A 24053-nucleotide genomic window follows, 5' to 3' on the forward strand; every position below is an offset into this window, starting at 1 on the left:
CGGCCTCCCATTTAAAACAGGAAATGAGCAGGCCTGTGCGAATAATGACTGCTGCTCCCTGCCCTCTTTCTCTGGATCTGTTGCCTGTGCTAAGGGTCAGGAGAGCCAACTACAGTCTCTAGTGACCTTGAATTAGAGACACTTTATCCATCTAGGCCCCAGTTTCTTCATATATAAAATAAGGTAACTGAAACGAGATTAGGGTCTCAAAACTTTTCCCAAAAAGGAGAGTCCCCTGATGGGCTCAGGAGCTCAGTGTGGAGTTACAGTAAGAGTTGGGGCTGATGTTAGGGAAGAAGAAAGAGGAAGAAATGGAATCTGTGGGCAGCGCTCAGAGGTGAGCTGTCCTGGAGTGTAAGTTCCTCAAACCAGGTAATGAATGGACCCCTTCACATTCTTGGGAAATTATTGCAGACCCCCAACTATCGTTTTAATTTTTATTATAGTGTTATTTCCATATGTACAGCCATAAAAATGTATAAACTCCATGTTTATAGGTTACCATATCATTGCAGAACAAAAGTGAAATCAAATGCCACAAAGCTAATGAAATTCAAATCTGTGATATTAATTTAATGTGATAGGTAAGTGGATGATATTGTCTTGCAGAAACTAAATTGCCAATTTGCGGTTAATAGTAGAAAAATGTTAGCTCAGGTCTGCTCATATATTTGGTCTTTTTCTATATTGTGAGTTTGAAAATACAACTCCCAAGGACATCTGTTTGCACACAAAACAGAAGTATTAATGCATCCCAGCCTTTGTTTGTAATTCAGGAGGAGGAAACCTTCCACTTAACCAACACGCTGTAAGTGAGCAATGCAGATGTTACTTGATAACTCTGTAAAGTTTTCTCTTTGATTTGAAGATATTCGTCTGCATTCAATGGGCGACTAATCCAATTATTGTTGCCCTCCAGAACAGACCATTCTTCAAGACATACAGACTACTAAAATTATTGTTAATTGAATGGTTGAAAATTGATATTTTCAAAGACCGAGACCACAGTGCACATCTATTGAAAACATGAACACGGACGTTATGAGGTAAGTTCCTTTTTAGTCTGACATGCCTGTATTCTGTGTATCCTGAGATGATTCAATTCTCCCACATTTCTGTGTTCAGCCTGCTGCAAAAAGTCTCAGTGATAGAGTATACCAAGAAGGCAACTGGATTGCACTTGGTATAAACTCAAAGATAAACACAAATCAAAAGAGAAAAACAAGGATTCTGATGATACATGCCACTACTCAAGTGTGGTCATCCATATGATTCAGAATCTGCTTATAATAACTGTTACAGATGATCATCACCATGAAAACAAAAATTTAAATTTCTCATAGAGAATTTACAGATCCTTGAGAAACTGACGAACTCTGGGAAAGAAGAGTTGAGCGGGAAAAGTCAAACAGTTTGCCTTTGGGAGACTAAAGTCCAAGTCCAACTGTGTCACTAACTGACTCTGGAAGGTTGGGCAAGTGTTTACATCTTTAGGTATGTTTCCTCATCTATGAAACAGTCCTATAATCCCCCTTACGTCACAGGTCCACTATGACGGTGAATCAGACAGCTTACGTGCAGGTGCTTAAACAACCCTCATCCTGCTTACAAATGGAAAACAATCACAATGGCAGGGGCAAGTGGCTAGAGGTTGACTTCTATACGCTTTGAAATGCCCTGGCCACTTATTCCTGAGTAGCAGGGGACAGATGTGAATACCTCCTGGCCCTTCTGGTCCTTCCTGTCCAGGCCTCTCCTGAGCAAGTAAGGGTGGTGGTTATTGGTCAGCTTTCTGAAAGCATTTAAGAGTGAGGGCCCATTCCTTGCTCTCTGCTGCCCTCTTCAGTATGAAAATTGGCCTTGCATCGGACGGGGTCTCCGCAGCAAGTCAGGAAGTACCGTCCAAGCCCAAGCCTTATTGCCCTCTGGGCACCTCAGCTCAACAGTCCAGCTCCAGCCCCTACTCAGGATCCCACAGCTCCAGGCTGGCCCTGGTTCACTGCAGGCTTCAGGCCCTAGGCCTTGTGCAAGCTCCTCTGTTCATTTCTCAGTCTGCACACTTTCTTTCTTGTTAGGGCTTAGTTAAGATGATTTTAGGGCCCAGAGACCCTATAAAGTTTCCTCATGTTTGTTGACCTGCAATGAAATGATTTCCAATTACACATTAGCCCCTGAGGTAAAAAGATATGCTCTGTTGTTCTAATTCCATTTTAATGTTTGAGGTCTATTTGAATGTCTAATTCTATTTTAATGATAAGTATTTGCATTAGCCTTTTGAACACCCTTGAGGCGTGGCACTAAATAAGCAATGAGTTCTTAAAAGCAGCTTTTTTGTTTGCCACTCACAGCCCCATTATTCTTTAGACTAAGGAAGTCATTTCCAAATGAACCACACAGGACTCACAAGAGGCTCCGGTGGGTTCAGGGAAGAAAATATTAGAACTTTTATTTTCATATAGTATATTTAATTTCATTCTTCTAAAGTTTCAGTCTTGGACAATATTTTACAATATACATGACATAATAGTGGACTAGCGCAGGCACAGAATTTATACATAATTTTTTGAGAATATTACTTTGTTTTCTTAATTATTTTATTGAAGTATAGTTGACTTACAATGTTAGTTTCTGCTATACAGCAGTGATTCAGTTATATATATATATATATATATATATATATATACACATTCTTTTTTTATATATTATTTTCCATTACAGTTTATCATAGGATATTGAATATAGTTCTCTGTGCTATACAGTAGAACCTTGTTGTTTATATACATAAATATTTATATATTGTAGGGAAGTGCTAATTTTATTTGATTTATTTGTTTTGTTCCTGAAGGGATATACGATGATAAAAGGTTGGAGACCTCTATTCTAGAAGAGTATTTATCATCCTGGCTGGGTTTCAGAATCACTAAGGGAGCTTTTTAAAAAAGTATATTATGCTCTAACCCCATCCCAGACTTAGTAAACCACCATCTTCAGCAGTGAAGCTTGTGATATATGATTATTTTTTAATTTTTTAATTTTCTTTTTTTATACAGCAGGTTCTTATTAGTCATCCATTTTATACACATCAGTGTATACATGTCAATTCCAATCTCCCAATTCATCACACCACCCCCGCCCCCCCGCCACTTTCCCCCCTTGGTGTCCATACGTTTGTTCTCTACATCTGTGTCTCAATTTCTGCCCTGCAAACCGGTTCATCTGTACCATTTTTCTAGGTTCCACATACATGCGTTAATATACGATATTTGTTTTTCTATTTCTGACTTACTTCACTCTGTATGACAGTCTCTACATCCATCCACGTCTCAACAAACGACCCAACTTCGTTCCTTTTTACGGCTGAGTAATATTCCATTGTATATATGTACCACATCTTCTTTATCCATTTGTCTGTCAATGGGTATTTAGGTTGCTTCCATGACCTGGCTATAGTAAATAGTGCTGCAATGAATATTGGGGTGCATGTGTCTTTTTGAATTATGGTTTTCTCTAGGTATATGCCCAGTAGTGGGATTGCTGGATCATATGGTCATTCTATTTTTAGTTTTTTAAGGAACCTCCATACTGTTCTCCATAGTGGCTGTATCAATTTACATTCCCACCAACAGTGCAAGAGGGTTCCCTTTTCTCCACACCCTCTCCAGCATTGGTTGTTTGTAGATTTTCTGATGATGCCCAGTCTAACCGGTGTGAGGTGATACCTCATTGTAGTTTTGATTTGCATTTCTCTAATAATTAGTGATGTTGAGCAGCTTTTCATGTGCTTCTTGGCCATCTGTATGTCTTCTTTGGAGAAATGTCTATTTAGGTCTTCTGCCCATTTTTGGATTGGGTTGTTTCTTTAATATTGAGCTGCATGAGCTCTTTATATATTTTGGAGATTAACCTTTTGTCCGTTGATTCGTTTGCAAATATTTTCTCCCATTCTGAGGGTTGTCTTTTCGTCTTGTTTATGGTTTCCTTTTCTGTGCAAAAGCTTTGAAGTTTCATTAGGTCCCATTCGTTTATTTTTGTTTTTATTTCCATTACTCTAGGAGGTGGATCAAAAAATATCTTGCTGTGATTTATGTCAAAGAGTGTTCTTCCTATGTTTTCCTCTAAGAGTTTGATAGTGTCCAGTCTTACATTTAGGTCTCGAATCCATTTTGAGTTTATTTTTGTGTGTGGTGTTCGGGAGTGTTCTAATTTCATTCTTTTATATGTAGCTGTCCAATTTTCCCAACACCACTTTTTGAAGAGACTATCTTTTCTCCATTGTATATCCTTGCCTCCTTTGTCATAGTTGACCATAGGTGCGTGTGTTTATCTCTGGGCTTTCTATCCTGTTCCATTGATGTGTGTCTCTGTTTTTGTGCCACTACCATATTGTCTTGATTACTGTAGCTTTGTAGTATAGTCTGAAGTCAGGGAGTCTGATTCCTCCAGCTCCGTTTTTTTCCCTCAAGACTGCTTTGGCTATTTGGGGTCTTTTGTGTCTCCATACAGATTTTAAGATTTTTTGCTCTAGTTTCGTAAAAAATGCCATTGGTAATTTGATAGGGATTGCATTGAATCTGTAGATTGCTTTGGGTAGTATAGTCATTTTCACAATATTGATTCTTCCAATCCAAGAACATGGTATATGTCTCCATCTGTTGGTATCATTTAATTTCTTTCATCTGTGTCTTCTAGTTTTCTGCATACAGGTCTTTTGTCTCCCTAGATAGGTTTACTCCTAGGTATTTTATTCTTTTTGTTGCAATGGTAAATGGGAGTGTTTCCTTAATTTCGCTTTCAGATTTTTCATCATTAGTGTATAGGAATGCAAAAGATTTCTGTGCATTAATTTTGTATCCTGCAACTTTACCAAATTCATTGATTCGCTCTAGTAGTTTTCTGGTGGCGTTTTTACGATTCTCTATGTATAGTATCATGTCATCTGCAAACAGTGACAGTTTTACTTCTTCTTTTCCAGTTGGTATTCCTTTTATTTCTTTTTCTTCTCTGACTGCCGTGGCTAGGGCTTCCAAAACTATGTTGAATAACAGTGGTGAGAGTGGACATCCTTGTCTTGTTCCTGATCTTAGAGGAAATGTTTTCAGTTTTTCACCATTGAGAATGATGTTTGCTGTGGGTTTGTCATATATGGCCTTTATTTTGTTGAGGTAAGTTCCCTCTACGCCCACTTTCTGGAGAGTTTTTATCATAAATGGGTGTTGAATTTTGTCAAAAGCGTTCTCTGCATCTATTGAGATGATCATATGGTTTTTATTCTTCAATTTGCTAATATGGTGTATCACATTGCTTGATTTGCATATATTGAAGAATCCTTGCATCCCTGGGATAAATCCCATTTGATCATGGTGTATGATCCTTTTAATGTGTTGTTGGATTCTGTTTGCTAATATTTTGTCGAGGACTTTTGAATCTATATTCATCAGTGATATTGGTCTGTAATTTTCTTTTTTTGTAGTATCTTTGTCTGGTTTGGATATCAGGGTGATGGTGGCCTCATAGCATGTGTTTGGGAGTGTTCCTTCCTCTGCAATTTTTTGGAAGATTTTGAGAAGGATGGGTGTTAGCTCTTCTCTAAATGTTTGATAGAATTCACCTGTGAAGCCATCTGGTCTTGGAGTTTTGTTTGCTGGAAGATTTTTAATCACAGTTTCAATTTCATTACTTGTGATTGGTCTGTTCATATTTTCTATTTCTTCCTGGTTCAGTCTTGGAAGGTTATACCTTTCTAAGAATTTGTCCATTTCTTCCAGGTTGTCCATTTGATTGGCTTAGAGTTGCTTGTAGTAGTCTCTTAGGATGCTTTGTATTTCTGCGGTGTCTGTTGTAACTTCTCCTTTTTCATTTCTAATTTTATTGATTTGAGTCCTCTCCCTCTTTTTCTTGATGAGTCTGGCTGATGGTTTATCAATTTTGTTTATCCTCTCAAAGAACCAGTTTTTAGTTTTATTGATCTTTGCTATTGTTTACTTTGTTTCTATTTCATTTATTTCTGCTCTGATCTTTATGATTTCTTTCCTTCTGCTAACTTCGGATTTTGTTTGTTCTTCTTTCTCTAGTTTAGGTGTAAGGTTAGATTGTTTGAGATTTTTCTTGTGTCTTGAGGTAGGCTTGTATAGCTATAAACTTCCCTCTTAGAACTGGTTTTACTGCATCCCATAGGTTTTGGACCGTCGTGTTTTCATTGTCATTTGTGTCTAGGTATTTTTTGATTTCCTCTTTGATTTTTTCAGTGATCTCTTGCTTATTTAGTAACATATTGTTTAGCTTCCATGTGTTTGTGTTTCTTACGTTGCTTTCCCTGTAATTCATTTCTAATCTCATAGCGTTGTGGTCAGAAAAGATGCTTGATATGATTTCAATTTTCCGAAATTTACTGAAGCTTGATTTGTGACCTGGGGAATGTTCCGTGCGCACCTGAGAAGAAAGTGTAACCTGCTGTTTTTGGATGGAATGTCCTATAAATATCAAGTAAATCTATCTGGTCTATTGTGTCATTTAAAGCTTCTGTTTCCTTATTTATTTTCATTTTGGATGATCTGCCCATTGGTGTAAGTGAGGTGTTAAAGTCCCCCATTATTATTGTGTTACCATCGATTTCCTCTTTTATAGCTGTTAGCAGTTGCCTTATGTATTGAGGTGCTCCTATGTTGGGTGCATATATAATTGTTATATCTTCTTCTTGGATTGATCCCTTGATCATCATGTAGTGTCCTTCCTTGTCTCTTGTAACATTCTTTATTTTAAAGTCTATTTTATCTGATATGAGTATTGCTACTCCAGCTTTCTTTTGATTTCCATTTGCATGGAATATCTTTTTCCATCCTCTCACTTTCATATGTATGTGTCTGTATGTGTCCCTAGGTCTGAACTGGGTCTCTTGTAGACAGCATATATATGGGTCTTGTTTTTGTATCCATTCAGCAAGCCTGTGTCTTTTGGTTGGAGCATTTAATCCATTCACATTTAAGGTAATTATCAATATGTATGTTCCTGTTACCATTTTCTTAATTGTTTTGGGTTTGTTTTTGTAGGTCCTTTTCTTCTCTTGTGTTTCCTACTTGGAGAATTTCCTTTGGCATTTGTTGTAGAGGTGGTTTGGTGGTGCTGAATTCTCTTAGCTTTTGCTTGTCTGTAAAGCTTCTGATTTCTCCATTGAATCTGTATGAGACCCTTGCTGGGTAGAGTAATTTTGGTTGTAGGTTCTTCCCTTTCATCACTTTAAGTATATCATGCCACTCCCTTTTGGCTTGTAGAGTTTCTGCTGAGAAATCAGCTGTTAACCTTTTGGGAGTTCCCTTGTATGTTATTTGTTATTTTTCCCTTGCTGCTTTCAATAATTTTTCTTTGTGTTTAATTTTTGCCAATTTGGTTACTATGTGTCTTGGCGTGTTTCTCCTTGGGTTTATCCTGTTTGGGACTCACTGCGCTTCCTGGACTTGTGTGGCTATTTCCTTTCCCATATTAGGGAAGTTTTCAACTATAATCTCTTCAAATACTTTCTCTGGTCCTTTCTCTCTCTCTTCTTCTGGGACCCCTATCATGCAAATGTTGCGTTTAACGTTGTCCCAGAGGTCTCTTAGGCTGTCTTCATTTTTTTCCATTCTTTTTTCTTTATTCTGTTCCGCAGCAGTGATTTCCATGATTCTGTCTTCCAGGTCACTTATCTGTTCTTCTGCCTCAGTTATTCTGCTATTGATTCCTTCTAGTGTAGTTCTCATTTCAGTTAGTGTATTGTTCATCTCTGTTTGTTTGTTCTTTAATTCTTCTATGTCTTTGTTAAACATTTCTTGCATCTTCTCGATCTTTGCCTCCATTCTTTTTCCGAGGTCCTGGATCATCTTCACTATCATTATCCTGAATTCTTTTTCTGGAAGGTTGTCTATCTCCACTTCATTTAGTTGTTTTTCTGGGGTTTTATCTTGTTCCTTCATCTGGTACAGCCCTCTGCCTTTTCATCTTGTCTATCTTTCTGTGAATGTGGTTTTTGTTCCACAGGCTGCAGGATTGTAGTTCTTCTTGCTTCTCTTTTATAGTCTTTTTGGGTTTGTATCTTTTGAGGAAAGGGATTGCATGACAAGAAGTTTGAAAACCACTTGGGCAGGAGATCTCTGAAGTGCTTTCAGCTCTAAAAAGAATTTTAGACAGCTTCTTCCATATCAGTTCTTCATTTGCAAAATGGTATTCAGCACATATTTCAGAGAACTGCTAGTGTTGGAGGGTCTCCTGCAGAGGCGGGGGGTGGCTGTGGCTCACCACGGGGACAAGGACACTGGCAGCAGAAGTTCTGGGAAGTACTCCTTGGCATGAGCCCTCCCAGAGTCTGTTATTAGCCCCACCAAAGAACCCAGGTAGGCTCCAGTGTTGGGTTGCCTGAGGCCAACCAACCAACGATATATGAATTTTTAAAAAGCAGCCCCTTGTGTTTCTGACACAAACCCTCTCTGCTAAAAATCATATAGTACTCTAGACTGTCAGCTCACCGAGGGCAGACAATATCCATCTGTCTTGTTCACCATTGTATCTATGGAGCCTAGCACACTGCCCAACACAGATGTTCCATAAATATTTGCTGAAGGAATGAATGATGAACAAATGAACCACAATCCAGAGACAGCCACTGGTAGCTCTCCTGGCCTTTGTTTTAATGCTTAGTGTTTCTATATGACTGTTTTGCACAGTTGAGAACCAATCACATATAAAAGTGAGTAGCTTATTTGATCACTTTTAGTAAACAGATTTGTTGTTGTCTTTGTTGGCCACGCTGCATGTGGGATCTTGATTCCCAGACCAGGAATCGAACCTGTGCCCCCTGCAGTAGACTTACAGAGACTTAACCACTGGACCACCAAGGAAGTCCAGTAAATGGATGTTTCAATATTGAAAGTGTTTTAGCATTGTTTAGCATTTAGCATCTCCTATTACAAATTTGACTACATAAAAAATCTTTTTACGTAAAGCTTTCTTCTATATACCCAATTATAGGCAGAGGATAGAGTCCCAGAGGGGGATTTTCAAAGAGTGAGAGCATTTTAAAAGGCTGTAGCTGCTGTGGGAAGGACAAAGTAACACTGACCCCACAGGAGCAGAAGACTTTGGTTTCAGGGGCAAGAGCTTCCTGGTGTTTGTGACCCAGCTGAGGGAGGATCTTCAGTGGAGCTCTGTGAAGTGGCAAAAAGCCTTGGCGTGTCTGATTGCGTCCCAGCACTTGCTTCTACCACTTACTGGCTGTGACCCTAAGATTCTTTAAGCCTATGTTTCTTCACCAGTAATGTGAATGTTCACAGCTACGTGACAGGGCTGTTGACTCTGAAGCACTATTAGGTGTTGGAGATAATGTTTATACTTGTCAGAGGGACAAAAAAAGCCTTGGAGTCTAGGACTGGTTCCCATGAAAAGATGCCATCCTGTCTCTCTTCTATTACAATGTACTGTTTACACACAAAGGGGTTTGACTGCAGACTCAGGCCCCAGAAGAAGGCTCAGAGATATCAGGAACTCTGGCCAATGGGTCACTGCAGAAATATCAAGGGTGAGTCTCACTGTTTGCAAAAGGCAGTGCTGCTGAACTCTAAGGAAAGATCAAGAGTAGTCTGAGCAGTGTTTCTCTTCGTGGTGTGCCAGTAAAACCAGTCAGGCAGCTGCCTCTCCTGTTCTTCCAGGACTGCTCACTCCAGAACCAGCAAGCAATGTCCTTTGGAATGCTCGGAACCCAAGACCAAAGTCTGCATTTCATCTTTGGCACAGGGCTGTGTTCCCAAACTGTGGTGTGTCTAAGAGTGACCTGAGGTGCTCAAAAAATATTCAGATTCACCCCACCCCACCCCCTAGAGATTCTGTATGTCTGGGGGGAGCCCAGGAATCTGCATTTCCTTCCGTGATTCTCAGGTAGGTAGCCTGAAAGCCAGGTTTTGGGAAACACTGGCATAGTAGCCACAGCCCTGGATAGGGAACCAGGAGACCTGAGTGTGAGGTGAGACAGTTCCCCTTATCTCAGCATAAACCTCAGAAGTCACTCCATCTCACTGGCCCTGTTCCTTCATTTTAAAGCTTCATTTACAACCGACGGACCAACACCCATTCATCAAAAGGCCTGTTGCTCAGAAACTGAATTAGATACTAGACAGGAAAAGCACCACTACAACTCAAAGCACACATTTAAAGTCCTGAATGTTGTCTCCTGCCTTTCACACCGAGATAAACATGGACAACAGCTGGCTAATTTACACCATACCCCCAGCCCGAGCCTCTGCCCCAAGATGACTTGTCCTCCTCTGTGTCTGTGTGTTTTGTTGTGATAGAGCAATGCTGGCCTCCCACGAGGCAGTGTCTCTGGATTTCCTGCATGGCTTTTCTTGTGCTCAGAGTGATGGCTGCTGTGATCAGTCTTGGGATCACCTTTGGGATACCTGTAAAACCTGCAAGTATGTCTCTTCCCTAGGTGATGGATCTGTCAATAATTCACTCAACCAGCAAGAGTATATTTATCCACCATGTATTTCCAAAATGAGTGAGTCTCCTGATATGGGTGATACGGAGTGAGTCCACTGATAATTGATGGTTGGCACGTGCTATGTGCCAACCATTGCTCTGGACACCTAACACATCTCATCTTTACTCCATTCTTTTCAACAACCTTGAGAGGCAGTGGTTGTCATAACCATTAAGAACAGAGACTCAGGGAAGTTAGGTGACTTGCCCAGGATCATACAGCTGGAAAATCGACAAGCCAGGGGTTCCATTCCAGGTCTACCCAACTCTGAAGCTTACACAGGATATGGTTTCTATCTGCAAGGAGTTTCTGCCATATTTAGGGAGACCAGAGATACAGTGGTGAACAATACAGGAGAGCATATCGTTCAGTGTTAAATGAGGTTGAGTGGGGTAATAAATACTGTTAGCAATTTGAGTGAAACCAGCCACAATCACAGTCCAAGCACCTCATGGATTAAGGGATACATACACACAGTAGTGTTACCTATAAAACTATATAAACCTCATGGATTAAGGGATACACACAGTAGTGTTACCTGTAAAACTATATAAACTTTTAACTTTATTCCAACTATAAAACTTTAAGATGCAAAACGCACCTTTATTCCAACTATAAAACTTTCAAGATACAAAACGCACCTTCCCCAAGCCCTCACCAACTCTAACCCAGGTATTTAAAATATTTCCTGTTTACCACTACACACACCAAACCAGAATTTTCTGGCGATACGTTATTTCAGGTGTAAATACGTGTAAATATTTGAGATATGTGTTACCAATCTGCTATTTACCTCTTAACTTCCATCAAAATTTTACAGTACTTACATGTCCTTAAAAATATCATCACATTATTCTGGTAAACTCCCACACATTTTTTAGTAGATTCATTGCACTTAAACATGTTTCAATTTAGCCCACAGTGTCCCCTTGAGGTTGGTGTAGCAATTTATCTTTGCTCTCATTTCTAGCTAAGAAAAGCACAGAGAGAAAATCACAGATACACAGAACCAATGTGTGGAGAAGCTCAAAGCAGATACCAGGCTTGTTGCCCCCTCCTGGCCACCTTCCTTCTCAGGCAGGAGTGAGTACATACTTGTTTACCCAAAGGCCACTGGCATTGCAAGAAATGCAAGCTAAGTCGGCCTAGAGAGTTTGGGAGCACAGGGGAGAAAAAGAAAGAAAGGGAGGAGAGGAAATCATGGGAAAAAGAACAACAGAAAGAAGCAAAAGGGGGAAGAAGAAAGTGGATTATTAAAAGCAGGTTATTCTATTATTAGGGCTTGATGTTCATAGTCACAGGTGCATAGGTCAACATCCAGTATTTGTCTTATAAATCTTCCAATTTGTCATATCGACTGTTTAAAACAGCTTCACAGCGACTGGGCTTCTTGTGTGAGGACCGCTCTACTTGCTTGCCACCCTCCCTGCTCTGTAACGGCAGGCTGGACTGCAGTCACGGTGAAGATGAGTCTGCTACATATTGTGCTGAGGTGGACAAACAATCCAAATTAAAAAGCAGTCACCAGCAACTAATATCTAAAATTCAGAATTATAATTAAAACATTATCAATGAACGAATGTTTCTATGAGAAATAATGCCGTTGTCTATACAGGCCAAATGCCCAGCAGCCTCTCACAAAACTTGATATTCAAGTGTCCCAACCAGAAGACTTGGACATACGTGGACAAGGTGTGTGACACAAGAAACGACTGTGGGGATTGTTCAGATGAATCAGGTAAAGATGAAAATATGTAATTAATGTTTTAATGGGTTCTTGGAGTTGCTACCCTTACATTTCAGCCACATAAATTAACTCATGCTTAGAAACCTTCCTAAGGATATTTTCATTCACAGTTAAGCAATTCTATCACTTCCAATAGTTTGCATATTTAAAGTAGGTGAGTTCTCTAGCTAAGAAGCAAATAAAGCCAGATTTGCAAAGATTAACAAAGATTAACCTTGACGAACAATTTTTGTCTCTTACCAAAATTGTTTGATTTCTTTGGAAATTTTAGTAAAGATCAAAAAAAAGTCTGTTGAATGCTTTGACTTTCAAAGACTTTTTGTTGTTGTTATTTAACCTTTTGCCCTTTCTCCTCCACTCTCCTCTCTGCCTTTCACAGTGTTCTCTATGGTGCTTTAACACTGTGCAGCACCCCGATCACTTTACAGTCTGGTAAACTGGATTATTCTAAAACCATGGTGGTAGATACGATTCCAATACCGCATGGCCCCAATCAACAATGTAAATGACCCATTGGAAATAAAGTACACTAAATAGATCATATCCTGCCTTTTGTCTAGTCCTCATGGAAGGTAGAAATAGAAATGCTTCCTACGAGTTGCATGTTATCTAACAATGTGTTGACAAGAAAAGACTAGAAGTATAAACAGATCTTTCTTGCTAGCTGCCAATTACCAAATACTGATTCTCTTCCTTGCTTATTGAACGTATAAACTCATACGGACCTTTCCTTGTTTATGTAGTGTGTCAGTATGTTTATTCTCAGGCTGATGGAGAGAGACAGTACTCTTCTTGGTTTTTCAGAGTACAAATTCTTTCACCCAAATATGTAGAATCTTTAATAAACATCTGCAATATTCCTCTTGGACAGTCTTCCCTATTTTAAAAATCCAAATGGCTATTTTTTTTCCAATAGTATCTTTTCCAGTTCACCTTGACATTTTAACAGTTATGGTTTTAAAAATAAATAAAATTGTCTAGTTTCACAGTGCCCAAAGTGTTCAGGCTACAGATGTGATACTGTTTTCTTTGCCGACTGTGCCTGCATTCCCAGAACTCGCTGCAAAGATGGCAGTCAAGACTGTGCTGATTGGAGTCATGAAAATTTATGTGAATAGAAGACTTTTCTAACTATTGTTTTGGAAAGGCTAAAAACTGTTATTAGTCCCCTTAAGATTTCTCTCCCAACAACATATGTATCTTAAAGGGGTGGGGTGGGGTAGGGAGAGCTACCAAAGCACAAATCCAGTGTTATGGAATAGAGAAAAAAATGATTGGTAGAATTCAGACCTGTCAGTGACCTCTGACCCATTTTTTTTTTAAACTTGTTTCCAAATTTTAGAATGTAGCTTTCTGCCCTTACAACACAGGGTTATAATGCGGATGACACAAGTGTACTCCAGGTGGGTTAGTTCAACAAATAAAGAGTATTAATCCTTAGAATCCTCAGTTCATAATCGATGTCCATCTCTTCATTAGGGTAACCCTGGTTCAGATCCAGCTGAAAGTAAGTTGGGGGCTAGTCTTAAAAGCAGTGGACAACAGCCAGCAAATTGGGACAACAGCCAAAAGATCAACCAGACTAGAATCATCTGCCCCTCCAGCCTGCCAGGACCTGAAATTCTTTCCAGTAGGTACTGAGATCAAAACAGCAGACCTGGGTTTGAATCTCGCTCTACCACTTAAGGGGTATGTTTTAAGGGTTTCCTTATCTGCATAATGTGGCTCTTTGGGGGAGATTGTTATGACAATCAGTAAGATGATATAAAATGAGTTATACAGTGCTTAATAAACACAGGAATTGTGGGCAATTTAAGAAAAATTATAAGGATATGGTAGATTATATTATTGTTTTAAAAAAAATCTGCTATCTTGCTCCGGGGGAGGATTATACTTCCCCAATCCTCATGGCCATCAGACTTGACTACGTATGTGACTTGCTCTGGCTGCCGAAATTTAATGATGTGTATCACTTCCCAGCGTAAGTCTGAAGAGCCAGCTGACTGTTTGCCATCTCTTTTCCTTGTCCTGAGACTGGAAATGTTCTGATTAGAGGCTGTCCTTGAAGTAAAGTGGAGCCCAGCCACAGGCAAACCACAAACATCAAGCCTGACGAACAAATCTCTGTAGCAACTAAAGTTTCTAGTCATTTCTAACTGTAGCATAACCCTGCCTATCTTGATACTGAAAATGTTACAGGAAAAACCTTTCTTACCAGTCTATTGCCACCAACACACACCACCAGATCCTTTAAATAATGGACCAAAGAAATATTTTTAGAGGTTGTTGGGAGAAAAAAAAGTCTCTAAGCACAGGCAAAACAGGACTAACCTTAGCCAGCAGCCTAGAAATCTATTGCACTTCTCTATTTAGTCCCTTTCCTATACAGATCTAAGGCAAATAACTATAAGGATATTCAGACAGCGGCCATCTTCACATGCTCAAGTCAGCCTCTGTCACTGCAATCTGTTGGGATGAGTTGAGAACATCTCTAATTGTGCTGCTCAAAGGAAGCATCACCAGTGGAAATGCACTAGCATCACCTGGGAGCTTATCAGATATGCAAATCCTCAGGCCCTACTCCAAGCCTTCCAAACCCCCTGCCCTCCAGGTAAGCCACTCCACTTGCCTTGGCCAGTTACATACAAGAAGTGATACTTGTATCACTTTAAGAGCCAGCAGGTGACCCACCATCTTCTCACTCTGCCAGGAAACTGAGTGTCCCAAATAGTGGTTGCTCCATCAGTCTGGGACCTGGAGTGAGTATGTAGCACAGCCCAACCTAACCCACAGTAGTCTGGAGACATGTACTTGTTTCCTAATTTTGTAAACCCACTGAGACTTTAGTCCTGCTTACTGTAGCAGTATACCTTAACAGAACTGATATACATCCTTCGAAGAAAATAATACAATGTTAAGATGTGCAAATATTTTTTGCACAGCATCTCATTTTTGAGTTAACAGTTGACTTTTAGATATAGCTGTATAGTACCTTCAAAAGGTACTCTCTAATTAGTATGAAAACTTAAATGAATTCTTATTATTGCAAGCAGAAACTAAGGCATTATGATTGCTAATAAAATTTTTTAAAAGTAACCCTACATTGAGAAAATTTTCTGGGGTAATGGAACTGTTCAGTATTCTGACTCTGGTGGCAGTCATATTACGTGTTAAAATTCTTACAATTGTATACACGCACGTCAATATTACTGTTAACTTAAAAAGTAACAAAAACAATTTTAAAGAAAAAAGTAGTCCTATTCATTTAAAGTGTTATCACTTAAGGAAGATAAGGTGACATTCCTAACACAAACACTACATTTTTTCAGGTATCTTAGAGAATACACTACACAGAATGGAGTTAAGAGATTAATAACTACTTTAACTTTTTTGATGTAACCTCGGTTATATCTACAAAATGGAGTTACTAGTCCCTACTTCATAGATTGAGAATTAAATGAGAGAAAATTACGTGCTATAATACATAAACGGCACTCAGTGTATGTTTACAATATAGACAATATTAAGAGAAAAAAACTCCTTGCTTACCCACGAAGGAATATACTAGTCTCATAATTACACCCATCACAAACTATGGAAGCTCTGAGGCCTGCTGGAGAAAGAAGTTTTCAGACATAAGAACTTTAAACCACCTTTGATACTTATACTGTCATTTTAAATCTTTAATCAGATTCCATCCATGATTACCAGTCATATTACATGCCATGATTAGCTTTCTATAAACGATTTTGCTTTCTGTGTAGAAATCAGTATTAATGAAATAAAATATAAAACCGTATACTAAGCAAAGAACTTTATTAATCTTTGTTTCAAACTTTATTCCCAGGCTTCCTCAGCTTAATTAGCTGCAAAGAATGAATTGTATATAAGCAAAAACTGAAAAGAGCTGCAGTGTCCAGGGGCTTGGCTTAAAAATATTAGAGATCTAGATTTTATCAGATCCATAAACAAAATTTTAAAAAGCAGTCATAATATAAAATAGCAGCTCCCAGTAACTTCTTCAAGATTTATCTTCTTCAGAAGTTGACTCAATTCAGTTTGCTTCATTTTTGGAAGCCTCATCAAAATTCTCCACAAGATCTAGGAAAAGGAAAAAAAAAAAAAAAAAAAAAAAAAAAAAAAAAAAAAGTAAAAACTCAGAAAAAAAAGCCAAGTCTATAAAAATAATCATCAGGTCTTAAAAAGAAGATAGGGAAATGCTCTCAAAATATATCCTACAGTTAAATTAGGATATAAATTTAGACACCTGTTTTTATTTCTAATGAGACCACTACTCATTTGGCGTATTTTGAAGTGTATATTTTGGCATATAATTAATACAAGGGAAAGAGGAAAATTATTAACTTGCCAATGACATAAATATAATGCTTAAAGAATATGTATATGTCCCACCCATTCCTGCCCCATTCCAAGAATTACAGTTAAGTAATATTAGTTATATGGGGGACAGAATCAAAGAATACCATGACACACAATTTGAAGTTTTCCTGGATTCCTGAGGATACCTGTCTATGCAATGTGGAAATATTTCTGAGTCTAGGGAGTCTACTGCCCAATATCTGTTTTACAACAAAATAAATTATCCAGTAACAGAAAAATGCCTCATGATTGCCAAAGGAGTTTTTCTGCTGATTTCAGAATGATTATATAGAAGATATTTCTACAACTTCTCCATGCCTTCTCATACATTTATGGATCTCAAAGTAGGAAACGAGGGTCATTTGTGATCTGCAAGTACCTATTATATTTAGGTTACTACACACGTATCTATTTACACAATATTTAAGGTTAGATACCTTCTTGGGATCCCAAACAGAGAAAAACCAAGCCTACAAACCTAAATCCCAGGTGACTAACACCGCATTATTTTTCTCATTCTCCCTTTGTCCCACTTTACCCTATTTCACATACCTCCCCAGCCCCTGGCCTAAGGTAATCTTTCCTATAGTACAAAGATTCTTCATTCTCCCTTGCTAAGATTCTCTAGTTTAACCACAAGTGAAAGTTCCTACCTGGAACTTCATCATCATCATCCTCTCCAGTAGCAAGTGGTGCTTTTCCATCCACAGCTGTGAAAGGAAATGTAAATGTTCAATGAACGCTAACCAAAAGAACAACAGGTGAATGGTCAAGTGTTGTTACAACTTATGCTTATGGTGACATTTGGGATTTCTTTTACAGTACTAGCAATAGCATGATAGTCTGACGTCTACAAATGAGCTAGAATACTAGTACCAGCCAACACACCAAATTCCAAACCCATTCTCCTTTCAATCCCTTTCACCTACAACATGGTACAGGTAAACCCACATACCAAAAAACCTTTACTGAAGTGAAAATAAAATAATCAAAAAATTAAAAGTACCTTTGGTAAGCCTCCACTTTCCTTTTATTACACAAGAAAGTGAACTACACTTGACAGCTGAGACCTCACAGTACTAGCACTGTACAATTTTCAGTGGAATCCTTCAAAAGCCTACCTCTGAAAGCCTAAGACTTTCTAGAACCTCTTAGGCCTTTCGGCATGACAAAACAAACAAACAAAAAACAGCAACACACACAAATTGATTAAAGCAGATGGAGCAAACCTCAAGAAAAACATGGATGACTAAACAGCAGACCATATAATAAACCCGTCTCACTTCTACATTTCCATTTCTCAAAATTTTAATCAGAGAGCTTCAGCATAAAGTAGCTATACCCTGATATACACCTATTCAACCACACAATCTTCTGCCCCGAACAAAATCCTTATTACAGTATAATTAAAAACACCAGAATAGCAGGAGGCCAATTCTTAAAGACTATTGGTAATACCAGCTGAATTTGTACAACTGAAGAAGTTTAATAATTTGTAATGTATTTAAATATATTTCAATTAACTGTCAGTTATTTTTTAAAAAAAGGCGCAAATTAACATTTTCATCATTTCCAGCTAATAAAGGTACAATTTTTAGTCTCTGATCCGAAACAGAAAGCTAGTAGAAAGCAAACATTTCACTTAAGCAAGTATAATGATCAAAGCATATTATAACACACTAAAAACACCTGCTTAAAATCAGTATAAAAATTGATGTTTCTTAGAGGAAAATCAGCATTTCCAAATTTAAAAATATTCATATCCACCGTGCACCCTAAATCTTAGAAATCTACTGACAACTCAGTAACCCTGGGCAAAACTGCTACTAGGAAACTCACATTGTTTGGGCAGAGCTTCAGCCAGTCTCCTTAAACTGGTCAGACTGTCTGCGCCAAGCTGGTTTAAGATGCTGGGGAGCATTTCTGTCAGCTGCTTTGTCTCAGCATGGCCTGTAATGGTGAAAGTGTTTGCTGCCAGAGATGCCTGAACTTTAGGGTTGTTAAAGTGGATCACTGTCCCTTGGTTTGTGAACATATTCACCTAAAAAGAAAAAAAAAATTGTTAAATTAGCAACACTCACCAAAATCCCTTTAAAACCAAACACTGTATTAAGCAAAAGCTGAAGTCTGGCTAAGTAACCTAGTATGTCACCATAATGCACAAGCAAAATTCTGCCTGAAATGGAAAGTGCAATCTAATCCCTTTTACACTTAGCAATCTCCCTGATACTAGAATAGAAACATATTTTAGAGAGAGATGAAATTCTCTGTTGGCAGTAGTCAAAAAAATCATTTAACGCACAAACATTAAAGTTTTCAATCAAATCTTATTTTTGTAAAGAAATAAAATCTGACACTTACCTCTTCAATACCAGAGATATTGTTTACCCCTAACTTCTTTAAAGAGAACTGAAGTTTTTTGTCGTCTGCTGTGGCTGTTCTATGAACCACCTTCTTCTTTCTGCGAGCAGTTCCCTAAAGTGGGGAGAAAAGGAAAGAACACAGCATATGTTTATACCACAAGAGTCATTTTCAATTGGACAGTTTCTAATTCCTTTCTGACCTCTCAATCTGTGTAAGAAAATTACCATAACCACAAACTTTTATGCAGTGAGTAGGCATATTAAGGCACCGATGGAAGCCAAAAGAAGACAATGAAAGGAATTGTCTAAAAATCCTTCATAGGGCTTCCCTGGTGGCGCAGTGGTTGAGAGTCTGCCTGCCGATGCAGGGGACACGGGTTCATGCCGAGTCCGGGAAGATCTCACATGCCGTGGAGCGGCTAGGCCCCTGAGCCATGGCCGCTGAGCCTGCGCGTCCGGAGCCTGTGCTCTGCAACGGGAGAGGCCACAGCAGTGAGAGGCCCGCATACCACAAAAAATAAATAAATAAATAAATAAAAATCCTTCATAACTTCTAAGCTTCTAGTTTTGTCAGATATAAAGAAATGATCTTTTCAGAGTTCTACTTTTTACGTTATCTGCTCTATACGTGAGCATGTGCCAACCTAAATTAAGCCTCATTTAGAAACTCCATATCCAGAACCATTAACCTTTTCTGTTTCGATATTAAAGAAAAATCAACATCCATTAATATTCACAGACAAGATACCATAAGACACAAATATGTCTATATATAGACTTCTACAGCATCCAATAGTAAAATCTGAAGTAAAATCTATCTTACCTAGCAGGTCCCTACACTATCTGCCCTGCCCCTCTATGCCACTCTTGACACTCCACCTTCTATCACACATGTAAACTCATCTTCAGACAAATAAACCTCTTTGCTGTTCCTTAAAAAGGCCAAACAGAGGGGCTTCCCTGGTGGCGCAGCAATTGAGAGTCTGCCTGCTAATGCAGGGGACACGGGTTCGAGCCCTGGTCTGGGAGGATCCCACATGCCGCAGAGCAACTAGGCCCGTGAGCCACAACTACTGAGCCTGCATGTTTGGAGCCTGTGCTCCGCAACAAGAGAGGCCGCGATAGTGAGAGGCCTGCGCACCGCGATGAAGAGTGGCCCCCACTTGCCGCAACTAGAGAAAGCCCTTGCACAGAAACGAAGACCCAACACAGCAAAAATAAATATATTAATTAATAAACTCCTACCCCCAACATCTTCTTAAAAAAAAAAAAAAAATGGCCAAACAGGAGCCTTCGCATATACTGCTCCCTTCTTCCCCTAACATCTGCATGGCTCCCTACCTCACTACAGATCTCCGTTGTTATGTCACCATATTGGAGTGGCCTTCCCCAACTACCCAATGAAAAATAGTAATTCCCACATTCATTTTCTATCTATCCAGGTTTATTTTTCTTCATAACACTTGTAAGAAATATATTTTATTGTCTTTCCTCACTAGAACGTAAGGTCCTCGAGGGCTTCGATTCTGTTTATTGCTACAGACCTAGTATTGAGTACGGTATCTGATTCATTGAAAGCACACGTCTTAATGAATGAACAGAATACAGGCTTCAGGAAAACTTGTCTCTTGTACATATATGCCAAATCTCCAATCTCCCTCTTCTCAAAACTCTTTAATGACACTCTCATGGACTCTCTCATACAGACTAATCCATTCATGCAGCACATAAGGCTCTTCATGGAAAGGTTATCACCCACTGACTTCACCTTCCCCCAACCTCCACACCAATTCCTATTCATCCTTTTAAAATCCTGCTAAAGCCATCATCTCTTCGGTGCCTTCCCTAAACTGCCATTAACACCCCCAAACCAAATCATTCCCATCTCTGTATTTTGAAAATGCTTCTGTTCCACTATGTATATTACACTGTGAAAAGGGGTTTTTGTTTCATTTTGTTTTTTTTTAAGATGCCTATCTCCCCTACTAGCATTAAAGTCCCCCTCTAACGACTTTAAACTTCTTAAATTTTATACTCTCAGGATCCAGCAATAGTAAAGGCTTAAACAAATCATAGTTTAACTGAAAAAAATATCAATAGCTACAAAAAATACTGGTTACCAAACACCCCCAAAAACCTTTAATAAAGATCATCTTGAAGCGATGTAGATACCGGGTTTCCAAAGAATCCTCTCTAAAACACATTCCAAAGAACTACTATAAGATTCTAAAAACAAAACCAGCCCACATTCTACAGGTTTCATACACTTTACACTCAATTTTTACTGAAATAAAGGGCTTTCATAGCATTTACCTAAAAAGTACCTAACGCTTTCAGATTTCTCTAAGGCAACACTAACTCATCTAATTTCACATTCCACAGTAAGTAGGTTTCTTAAAACGTGAAGAAAATGTTTCTGTATTACAATGACAGAAATAGTTCCTACATTAACTAAACAAAGTTTAATCCTTCATCAGCCTTAAGAATCCTAGAAAACCTTGACTTTCCTTTACCCTAGAATGATGTCACTCACAAGTTAAAGACTAATGATCAGCGTAACAACAAAAAGAAGGCACACAAGCACATTATTCAAATGACTCCTTCTGAAACCTGCACTGAAAGGAATGATAGTTAAAAATACCAATATAAGCGCACCCAAACACTGACCCACAAGGAATATGAGTTTTCCTGGCACCTGAAGGCCACACCTAGCTTATAACAGTTGCTAAAAAGGACAAGAAACACCTACTGCTGTTAATGGGTAGGTGTAGATCTTGAAAACCAGCTTGGGGGCATGGGGGGAATCAGGATACTTTCACTTCTGGCAAAATCCAGTAACTAACACATATACATCTTATTACTTAAGTCTAAGTGCAAGTTTTGGCTATTTTGCAGTAGACTGTACTTGAAGGTAAACGCTTGAAGTGAGAAAAACTAATAGATAATAAACTTGAAGCATGGAAGCTTTACAAGTTTTACCAAGTAAAGACACGCTCTGTTTCAACACGCTACCACACCTTGTTAAATACTAGGAATGTGCTAACACAAGATAAAATACAACTAGGTAGACCTCTGCTAGAGTGCACATCTGACTTAAGCAAATTAGAGAACCTAAAACTTACCAAGTTCAAAAAAGAATCCCCTTGAAGGGGACCAACAGCCACCAGGAAAGATCAATTAAACAAAAACCGATCATGTAAAAACCCACCCGTCAATCACTCTCATTCCCTCAGTTTCAGTGTAATTACAAAGCAAAAATGGAATGGTATCTGCTTAGGTAATATTTCCAAATCCACAGTCATTGCTCTTAAATTTAAAAAATGTACCTATAAGAATGACATCTTCAAACATCCTAGAAAATACACAACTACCCTGGGTTGTATTTAGCGAAGAAAGGATTACAAAAGGTCTTAATTTACAGGAGGCATGAACTTCTAACTTACAAGAGGCATGAACTTCCAACTATTAAGTACCACAATTATCCACAACCATAAACTAAAGTTGAAAAGATAGTTGAAACTTGGATCCAGTTAGCTTAGTTATTAAAAAAATAAATAAAACAAAAATCAAGCACTGACTGTATACAACTTAGATTATAAAGCCAATGACAAGACAAGTCAAGGGTATTAAGGGTCACGTGATGATCTAACCAAAATGACACTTTCTTTCTAATTAAATTAGGAAACACTTCTGTTCTACTTAAAATACTGTAACACTGAAAACATCTACATAAAAGCAGTTTGCAGTTTAAGTGCTCTCTTTGTCTCTTCGCTTGCATTTTTTTCTTCTAATTTACAACCTACACGGCTCACTGATACACTACACTGTACACCTAATTTAATCCCTTGCCACTCCCTTCATAACGATTTGCAAGCTCTGTGAAATGCCCTCTAGAGACAAAGTGACAAGCCAATTCTATTAAAAATACAAAGGAGAAAAAAACCTAAACCATAAAACTTCAAAAAAAAAAAAAAACCCCAAACCCAAAACCCCCAACGCTAGTAAAACTTACTTTCCCACCAATGCGCACTTGTGCCTGCAGTTTGGCGAGTTTCTCCTGGTTCATGATAGTTTCTTTCATCTAGAAAAACAGGAAACCCTCAGCGAGGAAAGATCTAGTTCACTCTAGCATTCCACGCTCGTTATTTCCCAAGACACCAGCGGAATAAACGTCCTACACAGGCCGAGGCCTGGATCCCGAATCCACCCCGCCAAGCTCCCGAACTTCAGTTCTGAGGGAGCCCAAAGAGCACCCGCTTTCCTACCCCTCCCCCGCTCTTTAAAGGCCCAGAAAAAGGGCTCTAACCCACAGCTGGTCAGCGCCTCCCACCCCCCGGCCCCGGCCTGGCCTTGCCTCGGCCTAGCCAGGGCCTGCCCGGCCCGGCCACTTTCCGCAAGCCTCGCGGTACCTGAGGCTCCTGTCCTCGGGTTCCGCCGCGAGGTGGAGGAAGAGACGGCGTCGCCTCGCCCCCAGGGCAGCCGCCCCTGGCCCGACCTCGACCCCGAGAGTCAGCCTGAGTGGGTGCGCCTGTCCGTCGCATCGCCTTCCTCTCCTCAGCCCTGTCCCTCCCTGTCTCGCTCCTTCCGGGCACTTCCCGCCCCCGTTCCCGTCCTCCTCCCACGCCGGCGTCCAAAGCCTTTTTGTACCTTGTTGGAGCGGAAATGGGGCCGCGCGGGGGACTAGGGTTGGCGCTCAGGGGGGTCTCGGGCAGACCAGCTGAGATAAGGCGCACACACGCGGGGACGCAAGATGGCAGCTAGAGGGAAGCCGGAAGTGACGCAACGCCACTTCCTCTAAAAGTCAGGAAACGGACTTCGCCGCGAGCTCAGCGGCTGGCTGCGCACGCGCGGCCTCCGGTCGCCGCGTTTGTGACAGTCTCCCGTCCTCTCGTGGTCCAGCGCTGGCAGGGTGGAGACTGAACGAAAGACTGGGCTGGAAGCACCGCGAGTGACCCTGGGAAAGGCTGTGGAAGGGTCAGAGAGCACGGTTCTTTGCACAGTTAGGGTTGAGTAAGTCGGTCCTGTCTCAGGGCCCCTATCCCCAAGTTCTTCATCCTCA

The 24053-nt window shown here is 39.6% G+C and overlaps 1 protein-coding gene and 1 long non-coding RNA gene across 7 annotated transcripts; one reads left to right on the top strand and one right to left on the bottom strand.

Annotated features, from left to right (window-relative positions):
* Positions 1-700: 700 nt before the first annotated feature.
* On the top strand, positions 701-14213 carry LOC113617433 (uncharacterized). Of its 2 annotated transcripts, none has more exons than XR_003431639.1 (3): positions 701-808; positions 920-1494; positions 12120-12335. It is a non-coding gene; the product is annotated as an uncharacterized LOC113617433 (long non-coding RNA). The 2 variants fall into 2 exon arrangements; XR_003431640.1 differs by adding an exon at positions 13731-14213 and having other exon boundaries at positions 805-1494; positions 12120-12242.
* Positions 11049-23776, bottom strand: BTF3 (basic transcription factor 3). 5 transcript variants are annotated; one of them, XM_027100854.1, is made up of 7 exons: positions 23404-23635; positions 23007-23075; positions 18993-19106; positions 18471-18672; positions 17285-17341; positions 15801-15864; positions 11049-11991 (listed from the first exon to the last, which is right to left on the bottom strand). In XM_027100854.1, exons 1-7 carry the CDS (start codon positions 23533-23535, stop codon positions 11877-11879), a joined length of 753 nt encoding a protein of 250 aa, XP_026956655.1. In that variant the 5' UTR covers positions 23536-23635; the 3' UTR covers positions 11049-11876. The 5 variants fall into 5 exon arrangements, with proteins under 5 accessions (XP_026956655.1, XP_026956659.1, XP_026956656.1 ...); XM_027100858.1 differs by lacking the exon at positions 23404-23635 and adding an exon at positions 23642-23768 and having other exon boundaries at positions 11092-11991; XM_027100855.1 differs by lacking the exon at positions 11049-11991 and adding an exon at positions 13728-13752.
* Positions 23777-24053: the final 277 nt, after the last annotated feature.

Source organism: Aethalodelphis obliquidens, unplaced genomic scaffold, assembly GCF_003676395.1.
Source record: "Aethalodelphis obliquidens isolate GAN/ISIS:26980383/991018 unplaced genomic scaffold, ASM367639v1 scaffold4, whole genome shotgun sequence".
Lineage (NCBI taxonomy): Eukaryota > Metazoa > Chordata > Mammalia > Artiodactyla > Delphinidae > Aethalodelphis > Aethalodelphis obliquidens.